The following is a 15,536-nucleotide window of genomic DNA, read 5'->3' on the forward strand; positions in this document are numbered from 1 at the left end:
GAGGGAGGGAGGGAGGGAGGGATGGGTGGGTGGATGGATGGATGGGTAGAGGGAGGGATAGGTGGATGGAAGGATGGATGGAGGGATGGATGGATGGCATTGTTGTCTCTTTTGGCATTTATTTTATTTTTGGGTTATGTAAAAACATCTTTGTGGCTTCATGCAGTTATCGGTGAACATGTTACGGAACCGAGTGGTGTTGGTCTGTGTGGTAAAGATCTCCATGGTAACAGGAGGGTCCAATACTGTAATATTGAGCCTGTTCACACCATAACAACACATCTGATCAATCCGATTGTTCTCATCAGATCTGCTGTGTTTACATGCAGCTCAGAAACGTGATAACCCAAAAACATGTTTGATTCAGTCCATTTATCAGATTGCTTTTGGAGTACACATGCACAGATGGAACCCAACAAAATAAATCAGATCAGCGGTACACATGCACAAGGACATCGGAGTATATCTAGAAGTGGTAATCTGATTCCTCCTAATCAGACTACTGCTGTGATAAATCATGTCACATTACGCTGCTTAATAATAATCTGATAACTCCAGAAATCGGATCGTGATCTGATTTATGGTCATGTAAACAGGCCCATTGTTGAATTGTGGGGGGTGGGCCGTACGTCAACCCCCCCCCCCCCCTTCAAAACTAATTAATTTTCAGTCACGTTTACATCCCAAAACACCACAAAGCATCTCGGCAGCTGCGAACAAGAAAAAAATTCACATTTATTTTGATATCAAACAGAAGTTGAATTAAATACCAGCTGATGACAAGTTCTTACAAAAGGATGATATGAACCTAATCAGTGTCGCCATAAAACGTCTTCTCACTTTCCAGCCATGTTCTTTTTCACCCCCCTCCCCCCCCCCCCCACTTTAAACACTTCAGGTAATAAATTAATCAGTGTCCAGGGATGAAACTGGGTCTGCCGAAACCGCACGAAAGCCCAAAAAAAGCCTCCGTTCAAGTCAAATAAATTACACAATCTTCCAATTTCCATGGGTGTGCACGGTCCGGTGCGAACAAATGTACTGCTGTCAACCCCCCCCCACCCCCCCCCCCGAACCCTCAGAATTCATGAAAGCAAAAGCACTTCACAAGCAGAGACGTGAGCATGATTCCATATGGACGGAGATCTCCTAAAACCTTTTTTTTTTTTCATTTTAAATACAACAAGTCAAGTGTGAGAGGAGAAAACACATTTCCACCATTGAATTTGAGTTTGTCTGAAGAGTCTTAACATTGAAAGGGCATAACTACTGAATGGTTTCCTCTTTTTTTTTTCTTCTTTTTTGAAACTTTTTACACTAGTGGTACAGTAAAATATATTTTCTTTTTGCTGTTACTTTTGACAACAGTTAAATGTGCAATAGAGAAAATATAAGGCCTGAGTCAGATTTAGTGGTTTCTTTACTTTTGACAGTCCTGACTGTGTAGAGGAGCCACGCACGCTTCAGTTCTGTACTTGACGACTAAAATAAGCCTGGTTTTGCAAAGTCCTCCACGGGGCCCAGAGTCTTTTTTTCCCATTTTTTCATCCCTTATTCTTCTAGAGTTCAGAACAGACGGGTTGTGTGTTAGTCTCTGCACCTCTTTAGTCCAACAGCAGAGCTTTCGCGGTCCACATTTGTCGGCCTTAGAGGGACGTGTTTTTGTGTTAATGAGATCTGTGTGCAAAAGTCCTTGTTCCTTTTCCAACCCGCCACGTGTCACTTCCTGCCCAAACAGGAAGTATGCAGGTGGCGTGGAGCAGGACTCGACGGCTGCGTTGACATCCACCTAAAGGGCCCATCTGTTCGAACCTGTGCAAATTAAAAGCAGTCTCAGAGGCTGGTAATAAGCTGCATTTGTCCGTCGTTGGGCGCGCCGCCCTCGGGAACGCACTCTTCGTTGTTGGGGGAGATGATGCACCCGTCGCTGGCGCCTCGGTTTATGTGGTAGTAGGACACGGGCTGCGGCGTGTCGCCCAGCTCGGGCATGCTTTTATGGTAGCCGTCCTCGCCCTCGCTTCGGGGTGAGGGGGACAGCTCCTCGTCCTCGTCCAGGGGGTAAGGGGACGCCGAGGGCGAGTCCCTTAAGTTCGGCATGCTGGTGTAGAGGGAGTCTCTGTTGTTACTGGGGGAATGGGAGCCCGTGTCCTCCACTGCGGTAACAGTCTCGGAGCCATGGCCACCCTGGCCCTCCATGTTTCTGGGGGCCTTCTGGGCGCTGTAGAGCAGGGAGTGAGTCCTCTGTGGCAGGAGGGGGGCCTCCAGCACCTCCTTGTGGTGGGGGTGCAGGAGCAGCTCCAGTGTGGTGTGTCCACCCCTCGCGCTGCCTCTCTGGGGAGGAGAGGACTCGGCGTGGTCCGCCACGATGGCGTCGTCCTCGCTGCCGCTGCCCCCCCCGCCTCGGTCCATCGTCAGCCTGGTCTGCGGAGGCAGACCTCTGTCCCGCTCCCTCGGGGCGTCGCGGCCTTTGGGGGCCCCGCGGGGTCTCAGGTTGTTGTGGACGATTTCTGATATGATCATCTTCTCAAAGGCAGCGTCGTCCAAGTTGAGGCCCCCCAGTTCACCCGGGCCCCGAACGCCCACGGCCTCGTAGTCGTCGTCCCGCAGGGAGTAGCTGTTGTTAAAATTTCCATTGAGGGGGAGGGTGTCCATGGCACTGATGTCCCTGCTGTTGCTCAGAGACTGCTGTCCTGCAAGAAAGGGACAGGTCAGGTATGATTTATTCTTTTTTCCTTTCGACAGACTCAAATCTCTGCCACGGAGCTGGATACTGCTCAGGACACCGTTCTCGTGCTCTTTGCTCTCTTGCTTCGCTTTAATGTTACATTTCCACAAATGAGCATAAAAGGAACAGAATTAGCTCCCCCCCGTTGCCACCAAATATGTCTGTACCCAATCTAGGAGATCATCCTGAACAATATTGGAGGAATGAGGACAAAAAAACATGAGGTGAAAGTGAGGAAGGTAGATTGTATCAACACGCTACACAGGGCAACGACACGGCAGCATACAGAACGGGAGAACGGATGTTCAATTCAATGAACGCAGGCTGATGGGAAGTGTTGTGACAACGACAATGAATAAAGCATTCCACCCGTTGAGAGAAGTCGAGGCGTCAGAGTGGTGCCGAGCGCAGATGGCCGGCCACCTCTCTGCGCCGGGACCCCCACGAGCACGGCAACAAAGCGGCACACACACCACCACAGACAGGCACGGTGCAACGACTCACTTCTTCACCACTCACATCAAGTGTGTCTGCTCAGGCTATCTGGCCTAAGAACAGCTGATGTGCAAAAAAAGTAAAACAGATGATTTTCTTTTTTAAATATATCAATTGCAGCAGAAACAACAGAATCAGTGAAAGAAAAAAAAAGAACAAGAGTGGAAGCTCGTTCCTTCGGTCTGGATTCCGTTAGTCCCCCTTGGACTGCGTCCTTGCAATTAGCTGTAATTTAGCTCATGTGAGACTTCGCTGGCAGGACAGACGGACAATGGCTGCTAAACGGTCTCAGAATGAAAGGACGGCTCAAGGACAACTGAATCCTGGACCGAGCAGGTGACAGCGTGTTATTTTTTCAGCTATTTTTAAACGTACATCTACAGATAGGATGGAGTTTAAGAGGGATAATTTCCAATGCTGGACACACAGTGAGTCTCTAAAGGCAGGGATGACATTTTTAGAGTGTGTGTGTGTGTGTGTATGTGAGTCTGTGTGTGTGTGCAGTTCCAGGCAGGCTCTGAATAGAAAAAAAGAGGAAAGCTGGTCTGTAAAATGGGCAGCAACAGAGGACAAAAAGGCTGAAAAACAACGTTCAACAGAGCGAAAGGAACGAAGATCTGCGAGGTCGGCCAGACACTGATTTTTTTCAATGCATGCAGGTACCGTCGGGGGGGGGGGGGGGGGGGGGGGGGGGCGGGTCGGTGTCAACAGATTAGAATTCGACTGGACATGGCGACAGCTGCAGTCTGGGAACGGTTCCAGCAGACTCTGGACCGAGACGTTAGCCGTGCCCGCTTCACTGCCTCGGACGAACATCTGCTTGGTATTATTTAGCATTAATACACTTCTAACAGGAGACACGCTCGTCCGTTTCCAGGAGCCGGGACTAATGGCTGCAGCAGAGCAGCCGCTCTTCACACCACCAGGTTGAGACATTTGTGCGTCCTGCCAGCAACCTTCCGGCTGCTTTCCGTACGTTCACTTTTTTTTAATTTGCCTTTTCTGATCCACAGTTGCTGGCGTGCCTGAGCGGGAGGGAGGGTGGCGTGCTTGGGGGGGGTGGGGGGGGGGACGAGAAGCTAAATGACCACGTTTGGTCTGAACGGCTGATAAAATATTGGTGTTTACTGTTCGAGGGCGTTGGAGCGCGGGCCCAGCATCTTCACGCTGACGTCTGCGTCTGAGCTGCCGCCGCTGAGCTCGGGCGCAGAAAAAGACATTTTGATTCTCTCACAAGTTCCTTTGGTCCTGGCCCGGCATCATTACCTCAAAACGACCTTGTTGTGCCGTCAGTGAGCTCGCGCTCCGAATTGGAAAGGCAACAGAGTCGGCAGGTGGAGGTCGGACGTTTCCACACGCCCTCAGCATTCGCACGGCTGCCGCTCTGCCATTTTTTCCCCCCACATTTGCTCTTTTATCATCAAATGCCTGTGAATATCTGAAGGCTATGACTCTGCCCGCATTGCGTCATGTGCTTCTGTTTCCCTTTTTTCTTTGATTGTGTTTCTTTTGCTGTGCCAGCGAGGAACTAGGTCACCATAAACACTGACATGTTTTAAATCGCTCTAATTAGAAGCATATATCCGTATCAGCGTTGGGTGAACGCCGGGGTAACATCAATGATGTGGGTGGAAAAAAAAAAAGGAGGTTCATATTTAAAAGGGAGTAATTCCCAGCAGAGCCGCTCAGTGGATGAGATAAGACAGCCTGATTGAGTTCATCTTCTGTGTTTACAAGAAAGAAAGTTGTTTAAATAAAGATGTTGGAGGAGCGGCGAGGGTGTGAGTATTAAAGCTGTCAGGGCATGCTGTGTCACAACAATCACAGTCGCGTTCTAATTCTTTTAATCACTTCAAGGGGAGAGTAACACGGAGCGCTGGACGGCCGCTCTTATCAGCCTCGCCGTAGATTAGCCCGTTTGAGGTCTGGAAAAGCTGCTGCCGTCGCGGCAAATTCAGCCCGCGAAGCTGCAAAAAGCAGCCTTTGCAGATTTGAGCCTTTATGTTAGTGGCAGGCAGGTTTCGCTGATGGGTTCACGGGACACAGCCTGGACGAAAAGCCGGCCGCCGCAGCCAGGCCGCGTCTGTGTCCCATAAAACCGCATTCTTTCGTAAGTAAACAGTTTGATTTGAGCCGAAATCCAACAAATGAATTGATTAATGACCCTCAGAAGTGACGCCAAGTTTCATTTTCTTGCAAATCTGCAGAGCCTGAATAGCTGTTTCTAGTTTTGTGCTAAGCTAAATGGCTGCTTGCCTTGAAGGCACATAATAGGTTTTGATCTTCTCAGGTTACGCTCCCCGGGAAGTGCATTTTCTAAAATGTCAGGCTTTAGAGCAAACACAAATCTATGCAAGAATAAAAGAGTGAAGGGGGGGGGTGTGCACCTGGGGAGTGAAAGGCCGGTGGAGAGGGAGTGTTGCACACCACAGTTTCTGCCAGCAGGTTGTTATAGGGGTTAGTGTCGTGGGTTCGGAGGAGAGGGTTAGTTAGGAGGTAGTTGCCAGTCATCCCTGAAATAACACAAAGAGAGAAGAGAGAGGCAGAAAAAGAATCAGGAGGCGGGGGAGAAATGATTGAGGGTAAAGAGCTTGAGGTACTTGATGGTTTGTGGTCGTGCGCCGCGTAGCTGTTGACATAAACAATAACTGACATTTTCTGTCCAACATCCGATACCGCAGAAAAGATTTATGAGCAGCAATTCATCTGCCTTCTATTACGGACAAAGCGGCCATAGAAATGTTGGTGGGAGCCGGAGCGTTACCCAAACACTCGGCTGATGTAACTGACAAACACCATTATCACCGGTGTTGACCAAAGCCTAGCAACGCAATCCGCGCCGGTGTTTACACCAGACAGATTCACCTAAACAAACGCGTCCAGGCCAGACAGTAGACAAAACATGTCAAGTGTCCTGCCGTCAATAATGCAGCAGCCCTATCATCATGCGCAGGGCCGTGCAAATCTCCAGGAATGTAATAACTATCCGCGGCCGCTCGGACGCAGAACCGCTGGTATGTGGGTTCAGAAAAACGACATCGACAGAAAAAAAAATTAAATTCTTAACCGGAGCCAAGTGTGCGCTGGCGCTAATCTGGGCTTCAGAATGCCGGGATGATTTCTAAAATCTGCTCTGACCTCTGGCTGACTTTGCTCTTCTACCCCCCCCTCAGGTAAACCTTCCCAGCCGGGGTCGTTAGCATTAGCTTTTCGGTAGCAATAGATGCTGAATTTTTAACACCTCTATTTACGATTGTTGCTATTTTGGGGCTATTTTCCTTTTTTTCTTAACTGCTTAACACCAAAAGAAAGGCACCATTGCTGCCTCTCTTCCAGGAGCTGCAGAAGAGCTTTGTACGCTAAGCTGCCTTGCTTCCCTTTTCCTTTTTTGAGTTCAGAGCTTCACCGCAAAGACGGCGGTTGACGAGTCTCGTCTGGCGCCGTGGCGGGAAAACGCTCACTTACCCTGGTTGAGAGTGGAGGTGCTGTTTATGTCTCCGGAGATGAAGGAGGACTCCGACTGCTTCCTCACCGTGTCGTTCCACATCCGCCTGATGCGGCTCTGCTGAGACAGAAAAGACGCCATTGATCAGGACCCAACGTGGTGCTGCTGTTATTTGGAGCGTCTGTCCCAGAGGACCGAGCAGGTTCACGATTCAAGACTAAATTCGTACACAGGAACCCACTAATAACCGACTGCCTGTTGATGCGGTCCAGGTCACTATTGATTCTAATGATATCAACACCCAAAGTCAAGGCCGTAATCTGAGAAAACAGCCCGGCGGAGCTCTTTCTCCACTGGAAGCAGAAGCAGAGAAGGCTCTTTACACCCAGAACCAGACTTTCCTTTTGTGTAAATTGTATTTATCTATGTTTTTAATAGCCTTGTAAAGAAGCTATTTGACACAAAAGTGAGGCTAGAAGCAATAACTAGGTGATTTTGTTGAAAGGGAGGCTTCACAATGATAAAACCAATGACGGGTGGCCCGTTATCTCTGCGTGCTGTTGTTAAGATTGTAAAAAATATCCAAGCAACACCGAGGTTTCAGTCGATAGTTCCTGACTCCCCCTGCTTACACGCTGCTCTCATCAAGGTCGCGCGCCTGGTTTGATCAGAAAAACAGATCAAAACAAAAGGTCACGCGTCATCAGCCCAGCAGACATTGTCTGACAGGTTTATTGGTTTTTGCTGGAATAAATTTTTTAATCATGACAGCAACTAACTGCAAATAAGTTTAACCTTTCTGCTTTCTCACTTTTTGCCATGTCTGGACTTAAAGTGCTAACATTCATAATTAATGACTGATCAATGGTCTCACATGTGTCTGGCATACATTAAAGGAGCTATATGTAAGAAATGTAGTCAGAGTAATCAATAAATGGCTCCGATATGTCAACAGACATTACGGAATCATGTTAGATTCTCACATCAATAGCAACAGTAGAACAGTCGGAATATTCTTACTTTGAAAGCAAAGTGTCAGCCTGTAAATAATGTTGGTAACTTTTTGTGTTGTGTTCCGTAGCTCCGCCCCCTCCACCCATCTACCAATCACCAAGTCAGTAGTGTTTCGGCATCCAGGTAGCCAGTTACCACCGAGCTGCCGCTATGAACGTCTCGGATCATGAATATCTGATGGCGCCAAACCAAAAAGGCCTCGAGATTATTCCCAACACTGCCATGACAAAATCAGGAACAAACCGTGGAGGAAACGCCTTTATTCTGGAGGAGGAGCGGCTGGGGACGACGACGATCTTTTTATCGTTTTAGGATTCAAAAAACTGAAGAGCGCCACATTCTCTTCTAACCAGGTCAAATAAACCTGCCCTATAATCTCCAGGAACTACACCCATAGGCTTGGAAAAACAAAGATTCTTCCGATGTCATACCTGAGTGGCGGAGGAGTAGTGGGCCGTGGATCGAGACGTGGCCGCCTTGGCCGCGTGGGGGCCCTCGGGGGGCAGCGCTCCGCAGCACTGGGACTGACGGAAACATTTGCTGTACTCTTTACGGACCTGCAGCCGAACAAGAGGTCAGGTCATTCCAACGTACACAGTGACACAATGGCTCACACACACACACACACGAGTGGAAATCCCCAAATCTTTGTTAAATGCTGCCTGGGTGAGAGCAGTTTAAATGCCACAGGGAGGACAAACACGGCGACAACGTGTGTGTTGGCGGGTGAACAGCTCTGAAGAAATGTTGGAACACAAATATTTACTCATCCCCTCCTGCAGGAAGAGAACTTTTGCAGAGAAAGTGATTCATGGCGGCAGCTGCGCACTGTTTATTGAAGCAAAGCTGCAAATGATGATCATTTTCATTTCATCTGCAGGTTATTTCCAGAAAGAAGTGTTTTGACTGTAAAGGGACTATAAATGTCCACGTCAGCCTTCGGAGGCGAACGTGGTCCAGCCCAACGTAAACTCTGCCTATTGTAACATAAACAAGAGGAGAAATGGAACCGATTTTTCACGTCCGAGGGCCGAAAAAGGAGCATATTTATGGGTTTTAATCATCACGACGGTTAGAAACGGGCTTTCTCAGCTCTATTACTGGGCAGATTAGCAGTCACTTTCCCACCACTTTGCTGCCTGATGTCTTTAGTCCAAACAAAGGAAATCCTCGTTTGCAAGATAATTCCTCCACTGTTGGTTTGACAAACAAGGGGGGAGATTTGACGGCAGATGCGGTGTGAAATTAAAATGCCTCTCAAAGCAGCTTTTTAGACGACTTCATGAACACTTGCACACTAACGAGGCCGACCTTCTTCTGGAGGAGACAGTGGAAGATGAAGATGAACATCCCCTGCAGGGTGTTGAAGATGGTGAAGAGGTACGCCATCACGATGGAGGAGTCGTCGAGGAAGAACAGGCCGAAGGACCAGGTCAGCCCCTAGCAGACAGAGGAGGACGAACGCCCCCGACACCCACGACCTGGGAAAGAACAAACCGCTGGTGAACGAGTGCAGAGGACGACGTCTCTGCGTCTGCTGCTCAATAAAAGTAAAACCCTTAAATGAGCTTTAGCATGCACGCCTGGTACGTTTCTGACGAAGGGAGGAGACGGAGAACACGGCTAATTAAGCTAAAGGTAACTCTCGAAAGCAAAGCAAATGTTTCTGGCTTAGTGAGGGAGGAGCTGGAACGGCGGAGTGTTTGCTTTTCTGTCCTCGCTATCTGGAAATCTTTGAGACTCGCAGCAGAATCAGCCGTCCATGGAACCCTGTAAACTATATCAGCAGAGCGGCGAAGGTCAAAACGCAGTTATGAAGAATAAAGGCAATATCTGAGGAGAGCGAAATCTTAAAATGAAGGAAGCAAAGACAGCACCTACACAGCGAATAATGAAATGGGGAAGAAAATATTAGCTGGAGATTTCAAAAGAAAAACCAAGGATTTTACAATATTTCTAATGTTACACACACACAGTGTTAATCTTCTAGAGTAGCAGCCCTCACCTGATACCGCCCAGCCTGGACGAGTCCGGTTTCATGGAGGTGGAGTGCTTCACCATCTTAAACATGGTCACCACCAGCAGGATGACATTGACCTGTCAAAACAGACACGGCTCAGAATTGACAGACTGCACTTAGACGGGCATCCAGTTTCCATTGTTACTGTAAACGCAGCAGAGCTTCTGGTCAATACCGACATCATGATCATCTCATTCCAGTCTGGAACCCTCCAGCATTTACCGAACTACTCTCTTTTAAAAAAAAAAGAATGTAATGATTGAACGGAAAAACCAGCAAACACCGCGCCGCATCAGGCCCACTCATCGCTAACTTTATCTGCAGCGAGTCGTCACAGGCCTTGGCTCGGCGCTAACGTGCATTTGAGGTTTCTGGAACAAGCGCTCGTACAGTATTCTGAGCTGCGAGTGTGTGACATATCTCTGGCTAACATTTGGAACTGGTTTTAGCTTCCTTGAGCCAACAGTTGAGAGGAAAGTACGAGATTTAAAGCACAAGTGAAAACAGGAGGTTCAGAAGTAGAAAAATAGTAATACCGTGCAAGCGGTCGGCAACGTTTGACTGGTAATTAACATTAATCTGCAGCCTATTATGTTGAAAATTAAATGTTTTATATCCAGAATGAAAGGTGATAGAACATTGTTGTCCCAAAAAACCTGTTGAAACATGAATTATTTCAATAAGAAATGAAGAAACTGTAGAGATCCAAAATGAAAATGAGCTCGCTAATCGCTCCATTATCTGCTCTGATTTTACAGGGGGATCTTAGCATGTCTGTGCACCAGAGAACTTGCGCAGTGTCGCACCACTGGGGGCGCTGAGCAGCACCACCGGAACGTAACGGAATATAACGAACTCTGACGCACAGTGAGGAAAATGAAGGAAAAGCTGCGACCGGAGTTCTTTCCCCGCTGATGTTTGACAGCGCGGTGAAGCACATTTAGTCGCCGAACGCTCGAATGTGCATTTGTTGAGGTCCAAACCGACCTGATGTTTGAACAGCGCAGCACAGGGAGGAAAGACCGGAGCCTGGTGCCATATTTTAGAAACTTTCAGTCAAGCCAAGAGGGCCAGGAAAAAACATTTAAGTGATTCAAGCCATACATCCAGAAAGGTTTCCATGCTCTCAGGATGTCTGTCTGTAAGCACTGGAGGGCCTGTGACCACAAAGATTCTTCATTTTGGCCCCCTTTGAAATGCCCGTCTGTAAATAATTGCTAAAAAACAATAATGTATGTGCATTTTTATATGTTATTAAAAACGTCTGTCTGGTACCTGCTCCCGGCATGACTGCATGGTTTAAAATACAAAAAAAACAAAAAAAAAGAGCAAAAGCTCACCAGAAAAGAACGCAGAATGGTTTACATGTGGCCCTCTGAGTTTATTAAATAGTTAATTTTTTTCTGACATTAAGTGAAAACCATCAGAGTGTGGGTGGGAAGCATTTGGAAACCAGCAATGAAAGACGGAGGGGAAGGCAGAGCCAAAAAGACAGAACAGAGGCCTCAGATCTCGGTTCAGGGGGCCGACTTTTGTCTCCCGGCCACTGGAGCTGGTTTTTATTCGCACGACTCGGGCGCCTGGAGACGCATTTAATGGGCCCCCGAGAACTGACACAGATCTGATGAGACAGTGAGGCGAGGAGACGGGGACGCTACGCGAGGACTCGCTCCTGACGTACAGAAACACCGACAAAGCCCTTCAGTGGACCGTGGACACCTTTACACGCACGATTACGAGCCTGCATTGATACAGGATGTGTCTTTGTTCAGGTTGTTTCCTATTGTGAGCAGTGTGTGTGTGTGTGTGTGTGTGTGTGTGTGTGTGTGTGTGTGTGTGTGTTTGTTTCGCAACACATGAAATATTAAAAAGTGAAGATGGAGATGTCGGTGCGCCGGGATTGGCTGGGGATGTGTCATGATCCACAGCATGGCTAAGAGCTGTGGTAATGGCTGTCTGGCTCACCCATTCATTACTACAGCCCCCCCCCCCCCTTCCCGCCATCACCCTTGTTTTCCCACCGAGCAAATGACCTTCATGCCTGGGATGATTTCTCCTCTTCGATTGCGGGAGGGGAGGGTTCGAGATGTCCGGCGAGGACCAAACAGGTTTAAGTTGTTGCCGCTCGCCAATTATGATTTCAGAGGAATTCATAGCTGAGCGGACGCTGATGTCCTCGTGTCAGCCGTAATGGGACCACTTTCCTTTCATGCAAATTGATCGAGGGGAGAGAAAACCTGCGAGGCGGCCGCTGCGAGAGGGAAGGAAAATCTATAATCCCCATCCAAAGGCGCTCTTTGAAAGAGAGGTCCTTCGCTCGCGTGCACCAAATCACGACCTACCGCGATGATGAAGGCGACGGGTCCGATGAACGTCCCGATGAAGTGGTTGTCCACCCGCAGCCAGCACCTTCAGGGGGAACAAAAGAAAGGCGTTGGTTGCTTCATTTAAGTTGCGCGTCATCGGCCGGAGCCCCACAGAGGCGGCGGCGGCTCCCCGGACAACGCCGGAGAAAATCCGACCTTGGCGGAGGACGGCGGCTCGGGGGAGAGACGCCGCTTGGTGGTTCTGGGGCTCATGACTTCATGTGCTTGCAGCTCTGAATCAGTCAACAATGCGTCATAGAGGGTCGGAGTCCGAACGGACTCATCAGCGGGAAAGAGAAACTTGCTTAAATCTGGTAAATTAGGGAATCCGAGTCGTACAAATCACGCAGGTCGTTGCTCGGACGAAGAGCAGGAGAGAAGTGCATAAACTTCTAACTGACAAGGGCAGCAATTATCCACATGCATGGAATAAAAGCCTGGCAGGGCCTCGCGGCCGGCGAGCGCTCTCATTAATGTTGTGGTTTTGCCGGCAGTCTGTTTGAGCTCTGACAGGGTGTAAATGTGCTGGGGGCCACAGGTGGACTTTTCCCCGCGATGTCGCCATCATTAGCACACACATGCTCTCGGTGTGACTCCGTCCTGGCAGGGGGAGGACAGGAGCGCCCATGTGCCCAATTTAAATCCTGCAAAAGAAATTTTTAAAAACGACAACAAGGCGACGCCGCACTCACGCTCGCTGTGTGCCGTAGCTCCTGTAGTCCACGGCGGCGGAGATGCCCACCACGACGGCCGGGATGAGGTAGCCAGACAGGTAGTAATACTTCCTGCGCGAGAACTCGCTCTCAAAGACCTCCACCAGCATGAGGTAGAGCTGCACGCCCTCCAGACACATCCAGGCGAACGCGGCGAGGAAGCAGAAGTGGAGCACGCCGGCGATCAGGGAACACACCAGCTGAGAGGAGCAGACGGGGAGATGTGCTAAGTTGGTGGGGGGTGGGCATCGTCTGAGGTTACGTAGAACGTATTTACTCCTGTTCCTGCTCGTGGTCGAATAGTCACTGACTCAGTTCTAATGGCAGCTGCTCATATCATCATTTCTGACCCCGAGTGCGTCTGTTGTTCTGCCCTGAAATGTTCATCAGGAGCTAAACACCTCTGGCAGCTCGTGGCGACGCGTCAAGGCCTTTTTAGACATTCGCCGCTTAGCAACGAGAGAAGATTCGGCAGAAAACGGACATTCAAATCTAGCGTTAGCTTTCAAACACGGCTAATTGACAGCGCGGCTCGGCGGCGCCACTGGGGAGCATTTTTAGCATCAAGTAAAGGTCGCCTTTTTCTCATCCTGCAGACAAAATTAGAGCTAAACTGGGGGAGAATTCCACGCTTCTGTAATCAGTTTCCCCTTTGGAGGTCATTAAAGGTCATTGTGCAAAAAACAGACCTCCTACAAACAAACCTAATAAGGTCTGGCTCTCATTAATTTTTTTCCTAAACAATATAATGTAGAGATAAACAGCACGATACAGAATCCATTTTATTGCACGTTTTCTAGCAAAACATGTGTGTTGGTCCGCTAACAGCAGTAACATTGGGACTAATAGCATAAATACCCCACCATAACCTCCTCAGTATCAACTTCCTGTTACCTTTGGCTCCGTCATGTTGATGCCAACCAGGTAGACCAGCTCGCCGATGAACAGGTTGAGGCAGAGGTTCTTGTGGATGGTGTTGCGATCGCTCTGCAGCCCTCTGAAGAAGCAGAAGGTGAAGAGGCTGATGGCGAGGCAGACGAGCGACACGGCGATGCCCATCCGGGTGATGACGGTGAGGAGAAGCTCGTGGACGCTCCCGTCGCCCTGCGCACAACACACGTGACAGATCGACCTTTGGTCAGCACCTCTGGTGGATTTAACTGTATCTGCGACAAGCCTGACCTGACGGGAATCTGAACCATAAAAGCGGCCTAGCGCAACATTCAACGGAAATGTGGGAAATTTTTCCAAAGCTAAAAGGTTCATATGATGTTAATATAGCTGGAAAATCACAAAAATACCTTCCAAAAACCTTCCCCTACTCTAAGTCCGTGGCGGTTTTAGATATAGTTTCAGATATGAGGCATTATTGTTGGCAACGCCATCGGGAAAACAACAAGCCAAAGCAGGCAGGACGCTGTCGGGGTCGTCAGACAGAACTGCAGACAGAAATGTTTGAGGTAATGACACTAGGCAACAATGGTGCCACTATTACGGGGTCATTACGCTGCGCAATCAGCATTTAGCTCGTAATGAGCAGTTAAAACAAAGTCTTATCTATTTCCTCTTTAAACCTAAACCACAGAAATAAAAACACAGGAAAGGCCGAGCGGCCGTGCGAATGTTGACTTAACGTGGAGAACATATTTGAGTCCCATTATGGAGTGAGTCAAACTAAAACACTCTTCTTGTTCACTCTTCTGGTTCTAGTTCAGAGAATCTGAACCCGAGCCGGAGCGCCGGGCCGGTGCGGATATCACTGCGGGACGCGGTGGCCTGGGAGTGACGCAAGCCCTCCTTTGATATTTGTAATTTTATTGAGTTGCAGCAGAGGTGATGCGTCGGGAATTGATGCGAGGCTAAGCCGAAGCCCCCGGGGGCTCGGGTTTCAAGCTGCGGTTGAGGTTGAGGTTTGGACGGATGACGGGGAGTTCAGGAGGTGGGACTCCTTATTAAACAAACCGCAAACTTGTGCCCCACTTTTATTACTGCCAAAGTCATCGCGCCACACGCTATTTATCACGTAATTGGATTGTAATTGGATTTCACGAGCGGTTCTGCCTTTAAGACGGGCGGAAACATACATTAAAATTGAGGTTATTATGTTGCCGTGACTCCCGGGGACACGTGTATAAAGCAATATTAGACACGGCCCGCAGGTAAAATATAATTACTTCTGATAATGGCGTGACACATCCGAACCTGACTCGCTCTTCCTTTTTCTCTATCTCTTATCACCCCCCCCCCCCCCACCCCCCCGCTTCTCCACCAGCAATAACCTGATTATCTTCACTGAAATGCCACTCTCGTTCTCGCCGCGTGCGCACGGATCTTCGCGCCGCCGCGGACGCGGGGCCACTCACCACGTTTCCTCGATGGGCCATGAGGATGGCGAAGTTGGTCAGGTGACTGCAGGAGCAAGTGGTGTGGCTCTTGTTGGTTTCCAGTAGCTTGCAGCCCTGAGTGGACCAGTATCCCATCATGCTGTGCTCGGAGTAATTCCAGAAGGAGCAGTTGGGATTGTAGTAGTGTTCCTTCTGCACAACACAAAGGAGAGAGCGAAAACAATGAAACATAAATGAACAGGCGCTGCAATATGCATGACTGACATCTGTATATTTCATATCTGTAGCGAAAGAATCTAAACTCTCATTTCATCCCAAATAAAAGGGATGCTAAACTAGCCGCTAGCTTCCATCTGTGAGAAGCACTTAAGCACCGCTGATGAAACTCAGGCACAATTTAGATATTTTCTATT

General features: G+C 48.8%; 1 protein-coding gene across 1 annotated transcript in view; it reads right to left on the reverse strand.

Annotated features, from left to right (window-relative positions):
• Positions 1–358: 358 nt before the first annotated feature.
• LOC101070153 (adhesion G protein-coupled receptor L2-like) overlaps positions 359–15,536 on the reverse strand; it is a 67,706-nt gene continuing 52,528 nt past the window's right edge. The window contains 11 exon segments of the mRNA XM_029831049.1: positions 359–2,690; positions 5,608–5,733; positions 6,686–6,782; positions 8,111–8,236; positions 8,991–9,119; positions 9,121–9,160; positions 9,685–9,776; positions 12,042–12,108; positions 12,758–12,978; positions 13,673–13,882; positions 15,142–15,315. Of these exon segments, the coding sequence (XP_029686909.1) occupies positions 1,834–2,690; positions 5,608–5,733; positions 6,686–6,782; positions 8,111–8,236; positions 8,991–9,119; positions 9,121–9,160; positions 9,685–9,776; positions 12,042–12,108; positions 12,758–12,978; positions 13,673–13,882; positions 15,142–15,315 (2,139 nt within the window). The 3' untranslated portion in view covers positions 359–1,833.

This window comes from Takifugu rubripes, chromosome 22 (genome assembly GCF_901000725.2).
Source record: "Takifugu rubripes chromosome 22, fTakRub1.2, whole genome shotgun sequence".
NCBI classification, from domain to species: domain Eukaryota; kingdom Metazoa; phylum Chordata; class Actinopteri; order Tetraodontiformes; family Tetraodontidae; genus Takifugu; species Takifugu rubripes.